Source organism: Ictalurus furcatus, chromosome 19 (assembly GCF_023375685.1).
Source record: "Ictalurus furcatus strain D&B chromosome 19, Billie_1.0, whole genome shotgun sequence".
NCBI classification, from domain to species: Eukaryota; Metazoa; Chordata; class Actinopteri; order Siluriformes; family Ictaluridae; genus Ictalurus; species Ictalurus furcatus.
This window is the reverse complement of record NC_071273.1, coordinates 7,372,991-7,387,538: the sequence shown is the minus strand read 5'-3', so window position 1 is coordinate 7,387,538 and position 14,548 is coordinate 7,372,991. Positions and strand designations below refer to the sequence as shown.

Here is a 14,548-nt window from a genome sequence, read left to right as displayed (position 1 = left end):
ATCTATTTCAATTTTTTTTCTCTGAAAGAATATTTTTCATTTTACAATTTACAATTTACTTTACAATGTTTTTCCTGTCCACTGTTGTATTTTAAATGGACTCTTTTCAGAATGAGGAAGCTTTGTTTCAATCACGACGAGATCTCTGAGAGATGCTAACATGAAAGACTTCATGACAGCGACTAATCGGACGTGTACGAAGGAAGGCTGACCAGATAAACAGCGGCGGAACTCTTACTACATGCTGATGATTTAGGTGAAGAATAAGAGTACTAAACATACACCTTGGTGCAAATATCATCAATCTGTTGCACAGCACTGAACACAGGGTTTGACTAGTTTCCTCACATCACCATCTGAGATCTGAATACCGCCGATCCATTCCCTCCTAATGGCCGGACTAACGTCTAGGCAAAATTGCAGGCTTGTTCAGAGTACCAAACAGCACTACAGAGAGAGGAATGGAACAAAGTGCTGTCAGCAGGTTACACAGACCAGAAGCAAAGCTGTTTTCCTTTAATCTTTCAATTGTTTCATTGGAAACAAGTCGGTTTGAACTCTGAATTTATCTAAAAAGCTTCCCACACGCATACCAGCTTATTATGAATCATTAAATAAGACCTCTAGCGAACTCTAAACACTGGCCAGCGATAGAACCTGAAATGTTTGTGTGAATAATGTTACCGGTTCCTGTTTTTCCCCCGTGAATTGTATTAGAACACGGGACACTGACCAGCTGATTGATGACGGTCATCACAAACATCCGAAAGAATCAATTTACGACTCTTAAGTAATCCAAGGAACTCTCAGTTTTCTCTGTTCTTCCCGAAACTGTCTTATTTTTGTTTCTGATTAGTTGAAACTTCTAAGCCAACTCCTGTAAGATACACTATGTGGCCAAAAGTATGCGGACACCTCACCATCACACCCATATGTGGTTCTTCTCCAAAATGTTGCCACAGAGTTGGAAGCACACAGTTGTATAGAGTGTATTTGTGTGCTGTAGAGTTACAATTTCCCTTCACTGGAACTAAGAGACCAAAACTTGTACCAGCATCACAACGTCCCTGTACACAAAGCGAGCTCCATGAAGACATGGTGTGTGTCCTGATCTCAACCCCACTGAACCCCTTTGGGATGAACTGGAACACCGACTGCACCCCAGACCTCCTCGGTACCTGATCTCACTAATACTCTTGTAGCTGAATGATCACAAATCCCCACAGTCACGCTCCAAAATCTAGTGGAAAGCCTTCTCAGAAGAGTGGAGCTCATTATAACAGCAAAGGGAGGAATAAATCTGGAATGGGATGTTCAACAAGCACATATTGGTGTGTCACACAGTGTAATTTTATGCTTGAGGTAGACCTGGAGCTCAGGATGGAACCCGGGACTCTTTCTGTTTTAAGTTGCTTTGCATAAACATGTCTGCCAAATAAACGAATGCACCATAGCTGTAAATAACATAAATTCTATCACCCACATCAAAGTCTAGACTAGTCTAGCATTTGAATAACTTCCTACTTCATACAGAGCAACTCTCACCCTTTCTTTCCACTGTTGCAACTCTCACCCTTTCTTTCCACTGTTGCTATTAAAACACACAACATACTGACAGATCTCTCTCTATTTCTCTCTCTCTCTCTCTCTCTCTCTCTCTCTCTCCCCTCAGTAATGCTGTACATTGCTTTCATTCTATTCTTACGCATTTAATCTGCTGGCAGGAAAAGCGTCTAACAAACCGACCAGGAAGAACGGTATCTTTAAAAATAGCCGTGTAATGAATAGAAAGCTTTAAAAATTAATAAATAAATAATTAAACAATGGCTTACAAAATACATTTTAATTACAAAAAAAAAAAAAAAAGAGTACAAAGAAGTGTCATTCAACGTCGAACTCATTTTCAAGTACTTGCACACTCACTAGGGGTTTAAAGTTTCCATGTAGTCAATGCATTGTTTTCTAAAGTGGGGTGCTAACAATGCCTGTAGTGCTATTAATTGCTGACTTGACATACGTTTGTAACCGGTCGCAGGTATTTATGTTTGTACCTGGGTCCGACTTAAAAAGCTGGTCCTCTTTCCCCAAAACAAAAGCAAATAATTCATTTGAACCATCTTTTTATTGTAGTACACTAACCCGTGCCAGTAGCTGTTCACACATCTGCACTGAAATAAATGTTTATGTCATATGGTCGCACAAATTTACTCTGTGTCCATGCAGACGTATATTTTGTAGTAACATTTACTCGTGGTTTTTATTTAGTTATATTAGCTTTATTATATCAAGTAGGGTTTACTTCAAGGGAGTAATTCCTACTACATCGAAATCATCTTCCATCATGTTCCAAACAGTCATGAGTAAAGTTCACTGAATCTAGATGCGTTTCACTGAAACATTTACAGCAGTTAGTACAAAATGTACTTAAATATTCAACGTCGTCATTTTAAATAAAACCTACTTGATTTCACTGGTTAAATATATTCGCAAACCAAACAAGTCAATCAAATGTTTGCTCCCTTCTTTTACATCAATCTTATTTATTTCATGCAAAGAGGGCTTATAAATTGTGTAAATCTAAACAATATTAAAAAAAAAAAAAAAGTATATGTTATCTAAACTTGTTATCATTTGGAATCATCTGATTTCGCGAAGTCATTGATCATCACTTCTGCTAAACTGCTAATAACATATTCATGCTGTTCAAACCAGATGTAGCGATCTAAAAAGAACATACACTTACACCAGTCTTCAGAAAGACTCAACTGGCAGAACTCAGCATGAGTCATGACTACTTAACCAAGTTCTTCACTCATACACACACACACAGAGATCACACACCAGACTGAGAAACACAAAGAGGGTGAACTAAGAAATTTTTTAAAGAAATGCTTAATCCATCCATCTTCTATACCACTTATCCTTTTCAGGGTCACGGGGAACCTGGAGCCTATCCCAGGGAGCATCGGGCACAAGGCGGGGTACACCCTGGACAGGGTGCCAGTCCATCGCAGGGCACAATCACATACACACTCACACACCCATTCATACACTACGGACACTTTGGACACGCCAATCACGCATGTCTTTGGACTGGGGGAGGAAACCGGTGTACCAGGAGGAAACCCCCGCAGCACAGGGAGAACATGCAAACTCCGCACACACAGGGCCACGGCGGGAATCGAACCCCCGACCCTGGAGGTGTGAGGCGAATGTGCTAACCACTAAGCCACCGTGTGCCCCTAGAAATCCTTCATATCGCAAAAAAAAAAACCAACCATTTCATAACACAATAGCCCTAAGCCTGAAGCCCAACACGAAACAAGAGATATTGGAAACAACCCCTCTATAACACATTTTAAAGTTCCTCAGACCATATGCAAATCGAGTTCATAAGCCACACCCCTAGCGCACGAGCATTATAGCGTGGTGGAGAAAATGGCCGCTCTCATGGCAAGCAACATTGGGCATGTGCAGTCGCAACTGACTTTAATTCATTGAAATGTGCTTATTTTAAAGCGTTTTAAAATTGCTTCTTATTATTTCGTAAAACCAAAAACATATTCGAATTCAACAGACACGCAAAATATTATCGTGTACAATTTACTAACGGTCAAATACGGTTTCTTCTGTGGGATTTATGCTGACGGGGTTGCTGTTAACCCGGGAAAGATATCATGAAAATGCATCGTGTTTTTAAAATCCTAACCAAAACAGGACAAAATCTGCAGCTAAGTATCGAGTTGACAAAATACAGTACTGTGCAAAGCACACGCAAAGAAATGCTGTAGAGCATTTTTTTTTAAATACCGTAATAATCAGTAAACAGTTGTAAATGAAACAAAGTCAATATTTGGTGTGACAAATTTTAAAAAATAAATAAATAAAAATAGTAGTCTCCGGTACAATTAGTGCAGTTTTATAAGGAAATGAGCTGTAAGTTTTATTGAGCATCTCGCAGAACCAGTCACAGTTTTTCTGGAGACTCTGACGGTCGCACTCGCTTCTTATTCTCAAGAATAACGGAATTTTCTCTTCTTCAAAACATGTCAAATTTGTGTTTGGAACAAATGCTCATCGTCTTTATCTTTGATGTAAAGTGATACTTTTATTAGCATCTTTTATTGGACCAAATACAATGCCAAATTTAAAACAAACAAACAAACAAAAAAAAAAGGGTCTCATTGAGCTCCTTTTCACTCTTACCTGATTTCCCCACTCCGGCTCTTCCAAAAACAGCCACTTTGACCTCTGAACTCTTAGCCATGATAACAGAAGATACTTCAGCACAACGGATTAGTCACAGAGTGGACAGCTTTTGTTGTGATGCAGCAGCCTCGTCATTGGTTTATCTCTGCCTCTGCATATGAGGGCAGGATCTCCTGCAAACACAAACACGCAATATCTGAATAATTTATGTTACATAACCCATACCACCTTTGATGACAGGAGGACTCAAACCATTACTGTTTTAAGTTAATTCGGGTCAAGCTCGGGTCACGTTAACGGCAAGCTGAAACCTGTGTAGTTTGTTGGGCGGACAGCAAAGCTGGCGCAGCTTCAACTCTCAAAAGCCTTATGCTAATGAATCTTCTTGTCTTGGAAACAGATTGTTCACTGTTTCTCTCAGTGATAACATCATGAGTCATTCTCAGTCATAGTGTGGGCAATGTGTGTGTGTGTGTGCATATATGAAGGGGTGTGTGGCATGCGTATAAATTATTCATTCACAAAGCCAATGAGCAGTTCCTGACACTAAATAGATTGTCAAATCAAAATCTATTTAATTCGCTGTCAGCAGCCGATTTCTCATAGGAAGTAAAACTACAAATCAAAAGTCGTTCACGTTGTCTCTGACGAAACATATGCCTTAAAAATGTCAGGTTAGGTCATGTGAGCTAGAAGACTAGTGCTAGTAGGGAATCATTTTCTTCACTGAAATATCCAGTCAAATATCCTGTCAGGTTATTTTTCCTGACATGTTCAAAAACTGGAATCTATGCAGATTTGGTCTTTTTTCTTCTTCGGTGGTTCATTTAGAAACAAACAGAACATAAAGGTTAAATGATGAGCTGAGTCGAACTGCGTGTCATTCTGAGCCCTTAGGCCAATTACAAACTGATTAATTAATAAATAAAAACATAGCATTCATAGAATATTTCATACACCAGGTTTTCTGACACCGCAAATAATTAACGGGTTGCCTCATACTATCTTCCTTGGTACCGACAAAGGTTTATTATTTCTCATAAAATTAGCCTACAAGCTACCATGACTTAGCCTGACAGGATTTCTGACAGGATTTTTGAAAGAAAAATATCCCCTACTAGCACTAGTTTACTAGCTAACATGACCTTCCTTGATGGGATTTCTGACAGGACTTTTCAGTGAGAAATATTTACTGCTAATACTAGCCTACTAGCTAACAATGTATTAGCTAGGCAGACCATTCTTGGTCATTTTAACCAGTGAGTAAAAAAGTGTTCAATGAAAGTGTTATAAATGACTGATTCCTGAAAAATAGGAAGAAGAAATAAAGGGTGAAACAAAAAAAAAAGTGTTAGGTGTCTCTTTTCACACGTATTGTTTGCTATACTCCTAGAAAAGGATGCTAAACTGTACATTTCCATGCTGCCCTTAAGGGTATATCATTTGTACCTTCACAGTGTGTCTCTGACTTGGAAAATGCATCTAGTGTACCTTTTACGATGTTACTCTAAAAGCTATTTAAAAGTATAACAGTGGCCGTTATGGTCCAATTCTACCGTCCATTCACATTCCCATGTAATAAATAAATACACACTCAAGTTACAGAAGATGTACAGGGTTCCACCCCAGTGACAGTCAAGTATAGTTTAGAACTTATTACTGAGAGTGTACTAATGACTGAGATGAAGATTGTACTGCTATGTGAATAAAACATGAGAACTAAACCCACTTTTCATGTTTCATTCGTTTTCTTTCATATATATTTAATATTTTATCGGCTACCAGCTTCCATGATGAGAAGCCAGTCGGAATCATGTATTTTTACTGATTGAAAATTAGACCCTGAGCATAAATATATACGAGATTCACAGCATGTGAATTATTAGCATCTGCGGTAGAACTGACATAAAGGTATTTTAGGGCAATGCTATTAATATGAAATATAAGAGCTTGGTAAGTGGTGTCTGAGGCACAAATGCAATAGAGCGTATCCTGCAGCGAGACTTATGGCATTCATATACTGACTGAGTCATACAAACACTCGCATACACGCACGCGTAAAATTCTTTACCCACACACGTGTGTGTGTGTGTGTGTGTGTGTGAGTTAATTTAGCATGCATCTAGCTCCCGAGCTTTCTGCAAAATAACTCTCTCAAATTAAACTCCACTGAGTGCTGTTTAAAACACAATAAAGGTACAATAATATGACGTCTGCACAATTTTTTCCTCCAGTAATAACTTTTAATGCTGGGCCTTCTGGACTATTCTAAATCATTTCTATCTATCTTTATCTATTTTTACTGATTTATTTCTGAGAAAGAATTACTGAATATACTGTACGGAAAAAAAAAAAAAAAGAAAAGAAAAGATCCTTTCTGAAAACCCCAGCACTCTGGCTTTTCTGCAGTCCAGGTCACAACTCCGTTAGAAAAGCAATAAATGCTGTTTTAGATTCTGTCATGGTCAGTTGTGTGACCTGCCTCAGGACTATAGAATATGACCTTGACATATGCACATTTCCATGACACCTGGGATTCATTTAATGCTGATAACGTTATCATAACTACTGTTAAAGATGCTGATTTTCCTGATTCACATCATGATAAATAATTTCATAGAGCCAGATGTAGTGAAAGAGCAATAGGCTGATCCATCAGTATAAACTGACTGTAGCTTATGAATGAATCTCCATGTCCAGATAGATAGAAATACATATATGCGTTCAATTCTTTTTTCAAGCAGGTGAATTCACAAAAGGAAGGCAACAGTGCTTGATGGCTTAATTATAGACCAAGGCCAGGGTGGAGACCACTCCAGTACAGAAATGAAACACATAAATGCTCAAATTATAAACTGGCTTTATAGGCTGGAACTGACATCATAGGGTTACCATTTAGTACTGGGCTTCTGTCTCCTTAAGTAAAACGGTAATTTAGATTTGACATCTCTGAAATAGAGGTGACAGAGAAATGGCTGCCTTATAGCTAATGAACACAAAAAAATACCCCTGATTTTGTGCTTGGAATTTCTAAATGGAAAGCACATTTGTGCAGTCTGATCCATGTTCCCTCGTCATCCACAAGACCAATGGGACTCACTAGCCCAATTGGACACTAACTGATTGGACTCATTAGCCCAATCACAGTTTACAAATCAGCCCAAATAATTATAAACCAGCCCAAGCTCTAGCTAAATCACATCTACCAGCGCATTGCCTTTATTATTAGCCTGATATGGTTTTTGGTTTGTTTGTTTGTTTGTTTTTTTAAAAAAAAAAGGTGCAGCTGACTGGGAAAGTGTACATTTCCCTAGTCATTTTTATAGTCTACAGAAAAACAGAAAACATTTTACCAAAGCTATTCTTATGCACTTTTAACAGACTTTCCAACATACGTCACAGTAAGTCTGATTTAAGTACAGTATTTTATGCTTTCTTGAAGGGTTTGGTATTCCTCCCACTGTAAAAGGACTCAGGATGAATCATACAGACTATGAGCTTAATTCACAAATGCATTTGCCTGAAAAAAAAATAACACTAAATGTTTATTGACTGCCCCAACAATGAGCCTAATGCTTCCATTATAAGCGAGTCGTGCATGTTTAGCGTATACCCATCTTGGTAATGACACATCCATCACCAGGAAGTCATAGAGCTTAGGTTGAAATCCAGAATTCCTTTAACTTTGTAATTTCATCGATTTTTGACAGTCAGTGCTCTACATGTCAAGCAGAATAGCTTTTGATTAAAAAAAAAAAAAAAAAGATAATAAAAAGAAGGACTTTGGATGTGTCTGTGACTGTAAATCAACTTGCCTCAGTCAGTTTTAAAAAGCTGATTCGTTTGTGAATTGCCCTGTTATTGGGTGTGAAATTTCTGGTGCATTTAAAGCAGTGCAATTTACGAATGATTTACACTATATGGCCAAAAGTATGTGGACACCTGAGTATTGAACATCCCCATTCTAAAATGGGATGGGCAGTAATATGGATTTAGTCCCTCTGTGTTTGCTGTTATAATGCGCTCCGCTCTTCTGTGAAGGCTTTCCACTAGATTTTGGAGCGTGACTGTGGGGATTTGTGATCATTCAGCTACAAGAGTATTAGTGAGATCAGGTACTGAGGAGGTCTGGGGTGCAGTCGGTGTTCCAGTTTGTCCCAAAGGTGTTCAGTGGGGTTGAGATCAGGGATCTGTGCAGGAAACTCGAGTTCTTCCACTCCAACTTTCATGGAGCTCGTTTTGTGTACAGGGACGTTGTGATGCTGGATCAGGTTTGAACAGGTCTCTTAGTTCCAGTGAAGGGAAATTGTAACGCTACAGCACACAAATACATTCTATACAGTTGTGTGATTCAAACTTTATGGCAACATTTTGAAGAGGAACCACATATGAGTTTGATGGTCAGGTGTCCACATACTTTCGGTCATACAGCGTACATTAACCATTGGAATAACCTGTTATAGACACAAAATTGGCCTGGGGAGTCAGATATTGTACACTAGATCATAGGTCCTGGACTACCCCTTGTCCTAAACATTTTTACACCCATGATTCAACTAATCAGCTCATTAACACCCTTTTCTGAGTTGAAGTAGTGTGTTACTGTAAGTAAGACTAAACTAAACACTAAAATGTTCAGGACAGAACCTGTGTTATACATGGTGACATCAAAGCCAAACACAGGTTGTGTCACATGAATGCGCAGTTCGAGTGAATCAGATAGGTGAAGTGAGTCATCAATGAATCGGATCAGTAAAAGTGAGTCACAAATGAATACGCCAGCATTGAAGAAGAAGAAGAAGAAGAAAAAGAAGTCATTATACAGCAAGTTATAGCTCTTATGTCTAACCTGAGGTAGCAGTAATACATCACTGCACCATGATTTACAGCCTCGTTGCTGTTTTAGTTGCTGACCCAAAGTCAGTGATATCAACCTGTAAAGCAGTTTCATTTACATTTACATTTATGGCATTTGGCAGACGTCCTTATCCAGAACGACTTACAGAAGTGCTTTGAAGTCTCTATCAATAAATACACACCGGCGCTGGTTCACTAGGTCACAGACTAAAAATCCCATCAGACTTAAAACTCTGTTGGTAGGTAATATAATAAGGAAATACAGATTTGTCTGTTTTTATTTGATGAAAAGTGCTCATTTAAGTACTTTATGACGAGGTAGGTCTTTAGACGTGGTTTGAAGTCCGCCAGTGACTCAGCTGTTCGGACATCTAAAGGAAGGTCGTTTCACCACCTAGGTGCCAGCACAGAGAAGAGTCTCGATGCATGCCTTCCTTGTACCCTGAGAGATGATGGCACCGGTCGAGCGGTGCTAGAGGTTCGGACGGAGCGTGGGGCAGTGCGGGTTGTGATAAGTGATTTGAAGTAAATGGGCACCGGTTTCATGGAAGATTTGAGGGACAGGGGATGCTGTTTTCACTCCCTCCAGGTTCTCTACAATGTAAACATTAGGCATGACAAGTTTCCTCACTGTCCTATCTGCCAGCAGGTTTGTTTATATTGACATGTCCCTGATGACAGGACACATCCAGGTGCAAAAACAGCTAGTAATACATAACGGAAGCAAAGGTAAATTCATGCATTACAGCTGAAGGTTGCAAAGAGCTCAGAGACCAACCGTGCACCGCAACCTTGCACTTAAACACACGGATTACAGATGTAACAGTGGCGTGAAGAGAAACTACCGAGATTCCAGATGTGCTGCATGGTACAGCTGCGGATCTGGGGATTAAATAAATAAATGGACTCACCTTCAAACGTGTGTCCAGTTTTGGGTCCGTGCACTGAGCGACACTCGCGTGCACACGCATATATACACAAACACAAACACGCACGCACGCGCGCGCACGCACACACACACACACACACACACACACACACAGGTGAACTGCTGCTGCTGAAGATGCACCGCTGGAGTCGCGTGAAGAGAACAGCGACAATACGCGGCTCGTGCTGGAGGAGTCGGACACATAGCGGACACATCGTCCAATCAGACGCCGGTGCGCAGTGGGCGGGGCTCGAGCGCCCTCTATTGGTTTACCATTAATAGAATAGATGAGAGGTTAATAGAAGGACGCTTATCTATCAAAAAAGGGTCAGTTAGGCAGCTGAGCATGGGCAGGTCAAGCCAATGCACCAGGTTATCACCCCACTAAATCTACAGTATGAGTGTGGAGCAAAGAAAAGGAGAAAAAAAAAAAACACGCAGAAAAGATCAAGGAAATGTTTTGTTCTGAGGACAGTGGGAGGATCTCATCACCAGTCTGATGTGAAGACAGGTTCAATCATGTGTAATGCATAATTCTACAGAATGGTGCACAGTGATGATGGACTTCGGCTGTTCGTCTTTGCGTGATCTTCTTTTTTATTATTATTATTTTAAATATGTGCTATGTCTCTCCAGCCTAGGCATCACCGGATCGGCTCTGCGCTGGGTGGAATCCAATCTCTCAGACAGATCCTTCAAGGTATTGTGGAGGGGAGGTATTTCTGAAATTTACAACTGGAGTTCCTCAGGGGTCAGTTCTGGGTCCACTGTTTTTTTTTTCTTTTCTATTTACACTACATTTCTGGGGCAGGTGACTGAGTCTCATGGCTTCTCATATGATTGCTATGCTGATGACACCCAGCTCTATTTGTCCTTCCAGCCTGATGATCCATCTGTCTCTGCATGAACCGCTGCTTGCCTGTCTGACATCTCAAACTGGACACTACCTTAAGCTCATCTTAAGCTTCTCGTCATCCCAGCCTGCCCCTCAATCAACTACAACCTCACTGTACAGCTCGGCTCGACCACACTCAAGCCAACCAGGACGGCCGGGAACCTTGGGGTGACTTTTGATGACAGCTTGACCTTTACAGACCACATCTCAACAACTGCACGGCCCTGTAGGTTCATCCTGTACAACATCAAGAAAATCAGACCCTACCTCACCGAACAGGCTACACAGATACTAGTCCAGGCTCTTGTTATCTCAAAACTGGACTATCGCAACACACTACTCTCGGGCCTCCCGGCCAGCTAGATCAAACTCCTTCAGATGATTCAGAATGCAGCAGCACGCCTCGTCTTCAACCAGCCCAAAAGAACCCATGTCACACCCCTCTTCATCTCCCTCCACTGGCTTCCTGTAGCCACCTGCAACAAATTCCCCTTGCTCACGTGCAAGACCTTGTCTGGAACAGCACCCTCCTACCTCAACTCTCTCCTTGAGGCTTATGTTCCCTCATGCAATCTATGATCTGTTAACGACTGACGCTTAGTAGTGCCTGCTCAGCTTGGCTCAAGGTCCCTTTCCAGAACCTTCACACTAAGTGTCCCTCAGTGGTGGAATGAACTTCTGACTTCAATCTGGACCGCAGAATCTGTCACTATCTTCAAAAAACAGCTAAAGCCTTAAAAAATATATATATAAATAAATAAAACTTACCCTGGCTCTTACACCTCTACTCTGTGCACTTTGCTTCTCTAGAACTCAATTATAAATCTTGTATGGTAGCACTACCTGTATTGTTCTCCGCTTGATATATCGCTTCGCTTGTATCTCCTCATTTGTAAGTCGCTTTGGATAAAAGCGTCTGCTAAATGAATAAATGGAAACGAATGTAATAAATGTATGTTAATCTGCGAGATGTAGTGTATGGGAGGTATAACATTATTCAAGTCTGAGAGTGTCCTCGTGAGCACGTTAAATCACGTGTCTGACCTCACAGCCACACAGACAGGGGCAGCTATATCAATCTTTAAAAACACGTGTAAACAAAAACAAGACAATTATTAGAAAATTATTGAATTTTTGCATTGCATGCTTATGGTTCCTTTTACAGATTTATGTATTTGTGGCGTTACTGAATTGAGTTACGAGTTTGTGTGTTTCTTCATGACACCACTAGAGGGCGATATTAACTTTCTTAATTAAAACGACGCCCCAGAATCTGAATTCAAAGTTATTAGTCTCTCTCTCTCTCTCTCTCTCTTTCTCTCTCTCTCTCTCTCTTTTTCTCTCTCTCGGTCGGATTTTTAATAGTAAAATGAAATAATAATACGGAATACTATTTAGTACAGTTTCAGATGCAGGTCTATTATGTGCTTTCTTCACGTGCAGTGACATTTCAAGTGAAAACCACGCCCACCAACCGATGGCTGTTGAATATTCATCTAATCGATATGAGGAGAGCTCGAATATGATTGGCCAGCTGTCTATTTCCTGTTGCTATGACAAAGGGTGGCAAAATTATATTCGCAATGTCTTATCTCACTCTCAGGCTGTAGATAAATGCAATAATATATACACTATATGGCTAAAAGATTGTGGACACCTAACCATCACACCCATATGTGCATTTTGAACATCCCATTCCGGCTGTAGTGCCCCCTTTGCTGTTATAATAGAACCCCAATTCCGAAAAAGTTGGGACAGTATGGAAAATGCAAAAAACCCAACAACGAGTCCTTTGAAAATTCAGTCCCTCCTGTACTATATTGAAAGCACATTATTAACACGTTATTTGATGTTTTATTTTGTGAATTGAATTTATTTTTGAAAATATACACTCAGTTCAAATCTGACGACTGCAACACGCTGCAAAGTTAGGACAGTCGACTGTTTATCACTGTGTAACATCAACTTTACTTTTCTTCTTTTTTAAATAAGACTTATTAAGCGTTTGGGTGCTGAGTGAAGACACCAGTTGGTTAGGTTTAGCATGAGGAATTCTCCCCATTCATCCATTATGCATTTCTTCAGCTGCGCAACTGTACTCTCTGCTTACGCACCCATGCGCTTGTTATCCAGGCAGAATGTGGGTTTGGCATTGTTCTGCTCTGGATGGCAGCATATGTTGCTCCAAAATGTGTTCATATCTTTTTGCATTAATGCTGCCCTCACAGATGTGCAAGTTACCCATGCCATGGGCACTGACACATACCCATACCATGACAGATGCTGGCTTTTGGACCTGACGCTGATAACAGCTTGGATGGTCCTTTTCCTCTTTGGCCCGGAGAACACGACGGCTGTTTTGTCCAAAAACAATTTCAAATGTTGACTCGTCAGACCACAAAACACGATTCCACTGTGCTACTGTCCATCTCAGATGAGATCGAGCCCAGAGAAGTCAGCGGTGCTTCTGGACAGTGTTGATGTGTGGCATCTGATCTGCACAGTAAAGCCTTAACTTGCATCTGTGGATGCAGCGGCGAATGGTGTCGACTGACAAAGGTTTACCAAAGTATTCCCGAGCCCATGTCAGGATCTCCATTACAGACTCATGACGGTTTTTAAGACAGTGACGTCTGAGGGATCGGAGATCACGCACATTCAGAAGTAGTTTTCGGCCTCGCCCTTTACACACCGAGATTTGACCTGATTCCTTGAATCTTAATTATATTGTGTACTGTAGAAGGTGAAATGCCCCAAATCCTACTGATTTGTCTTTGGGGAATGTTGTTCTCAAAGTGTTGGATTATTCGCTGACGCATCTGTTGGCAGATTGGCGAGCCTCGACCCATCCTTGCTCTTGAAGGACTTGGTCTTTTTTGGAGGCTCCTTAAATACTATGATTAGACGATTACCTCACCTGTTTCACAACATTATTTCAGTTTGTCACATCACTATTAGTCCTAAATTACCCCTGTCCCAACTGTTTTGGAACGTGTTGCATGCATCCATTTCAAAATAAATGTTATTATGTTATTAAATGTTAATTAAATAAAATAAAATTTAAAATTTAATAACAATAAATGTTATTAAATAAAAATTGATTAGGTGAAACATCAAATACCTTGTCTTTATACGTTTTTTTATTGTTTAAATACAAGTCAAAGTACATTTACAAATCAATCCTCTTTGTTTTTATTAGCTTGTTTCCATACTGTCCCAACGTTTCCAGAATTGTGGTTGCAAGCTCCACTGTTCTGTGAAGGCTTTCCACTAGATTTTGGAGCGTGGCTGTGGGGATTTGTGATCATTCAGCTACAAGAGTATTAGTGAGATCAGGTACTGAGGAGGTCTGGGGTGCAGTCGGCGTTCCAGTTCATCCCAAAGGTGTTCAGTGGGGTTGAGGTCAGGGCTCTGTGCAGGACATCTCTACATCACCCTTGCAAACCATGTAAGTACCTTTAGTTCCAGTGAAAGGAAATCTTAAAGTTACAGCATACAACAAGATTCTATCTAATTGTGTGCTTCCAACACGCCCACATATGGGTGTGATGGTCAGGTGTCCAAATACTTTTGGCCATATAGTGTATCTGTGGGTGTGGAAAGTATTCAAACCCTTTCACTTTTTATTGTATTATAATTTCAACTTAAAATTCATCAAA

The 14,548-nt window shown here is 40.3% G+C and overlaps 1 protein-coding gene across 1 annotated transcript in view; it reads right to left on the bottom strand.

Annotated features, from left to right (window-relative positions):
• Nucleotides 1–10,404, bottom strand: part of rerg (RAS-like, estrogen-regulated, growth inhibitor) — a 49,236-nt gene extending 38,832 nt beyond the window's left edge. Inside the window, exons 1-2 of the mRNA XM_053650186.1 lie at nt 9,978–10,404; nt 4,207–4,382 (exon numbers count right to left, since the gene is read on the bottom strand). Coding sequence (XP_053506161.1) covers nt 4,207–4,267 — 61 coding nt within the window. The 5' untranslated portion in view covers nt 4,268–4,382; nt 9,978–10,404. The remainder of the gene's footprint in view (nt 1–4,206; nt 4,383–9,977) is intronic.
• Nucleotides 10,405–14,548: the final 4,144 nt, after the last annotated feature.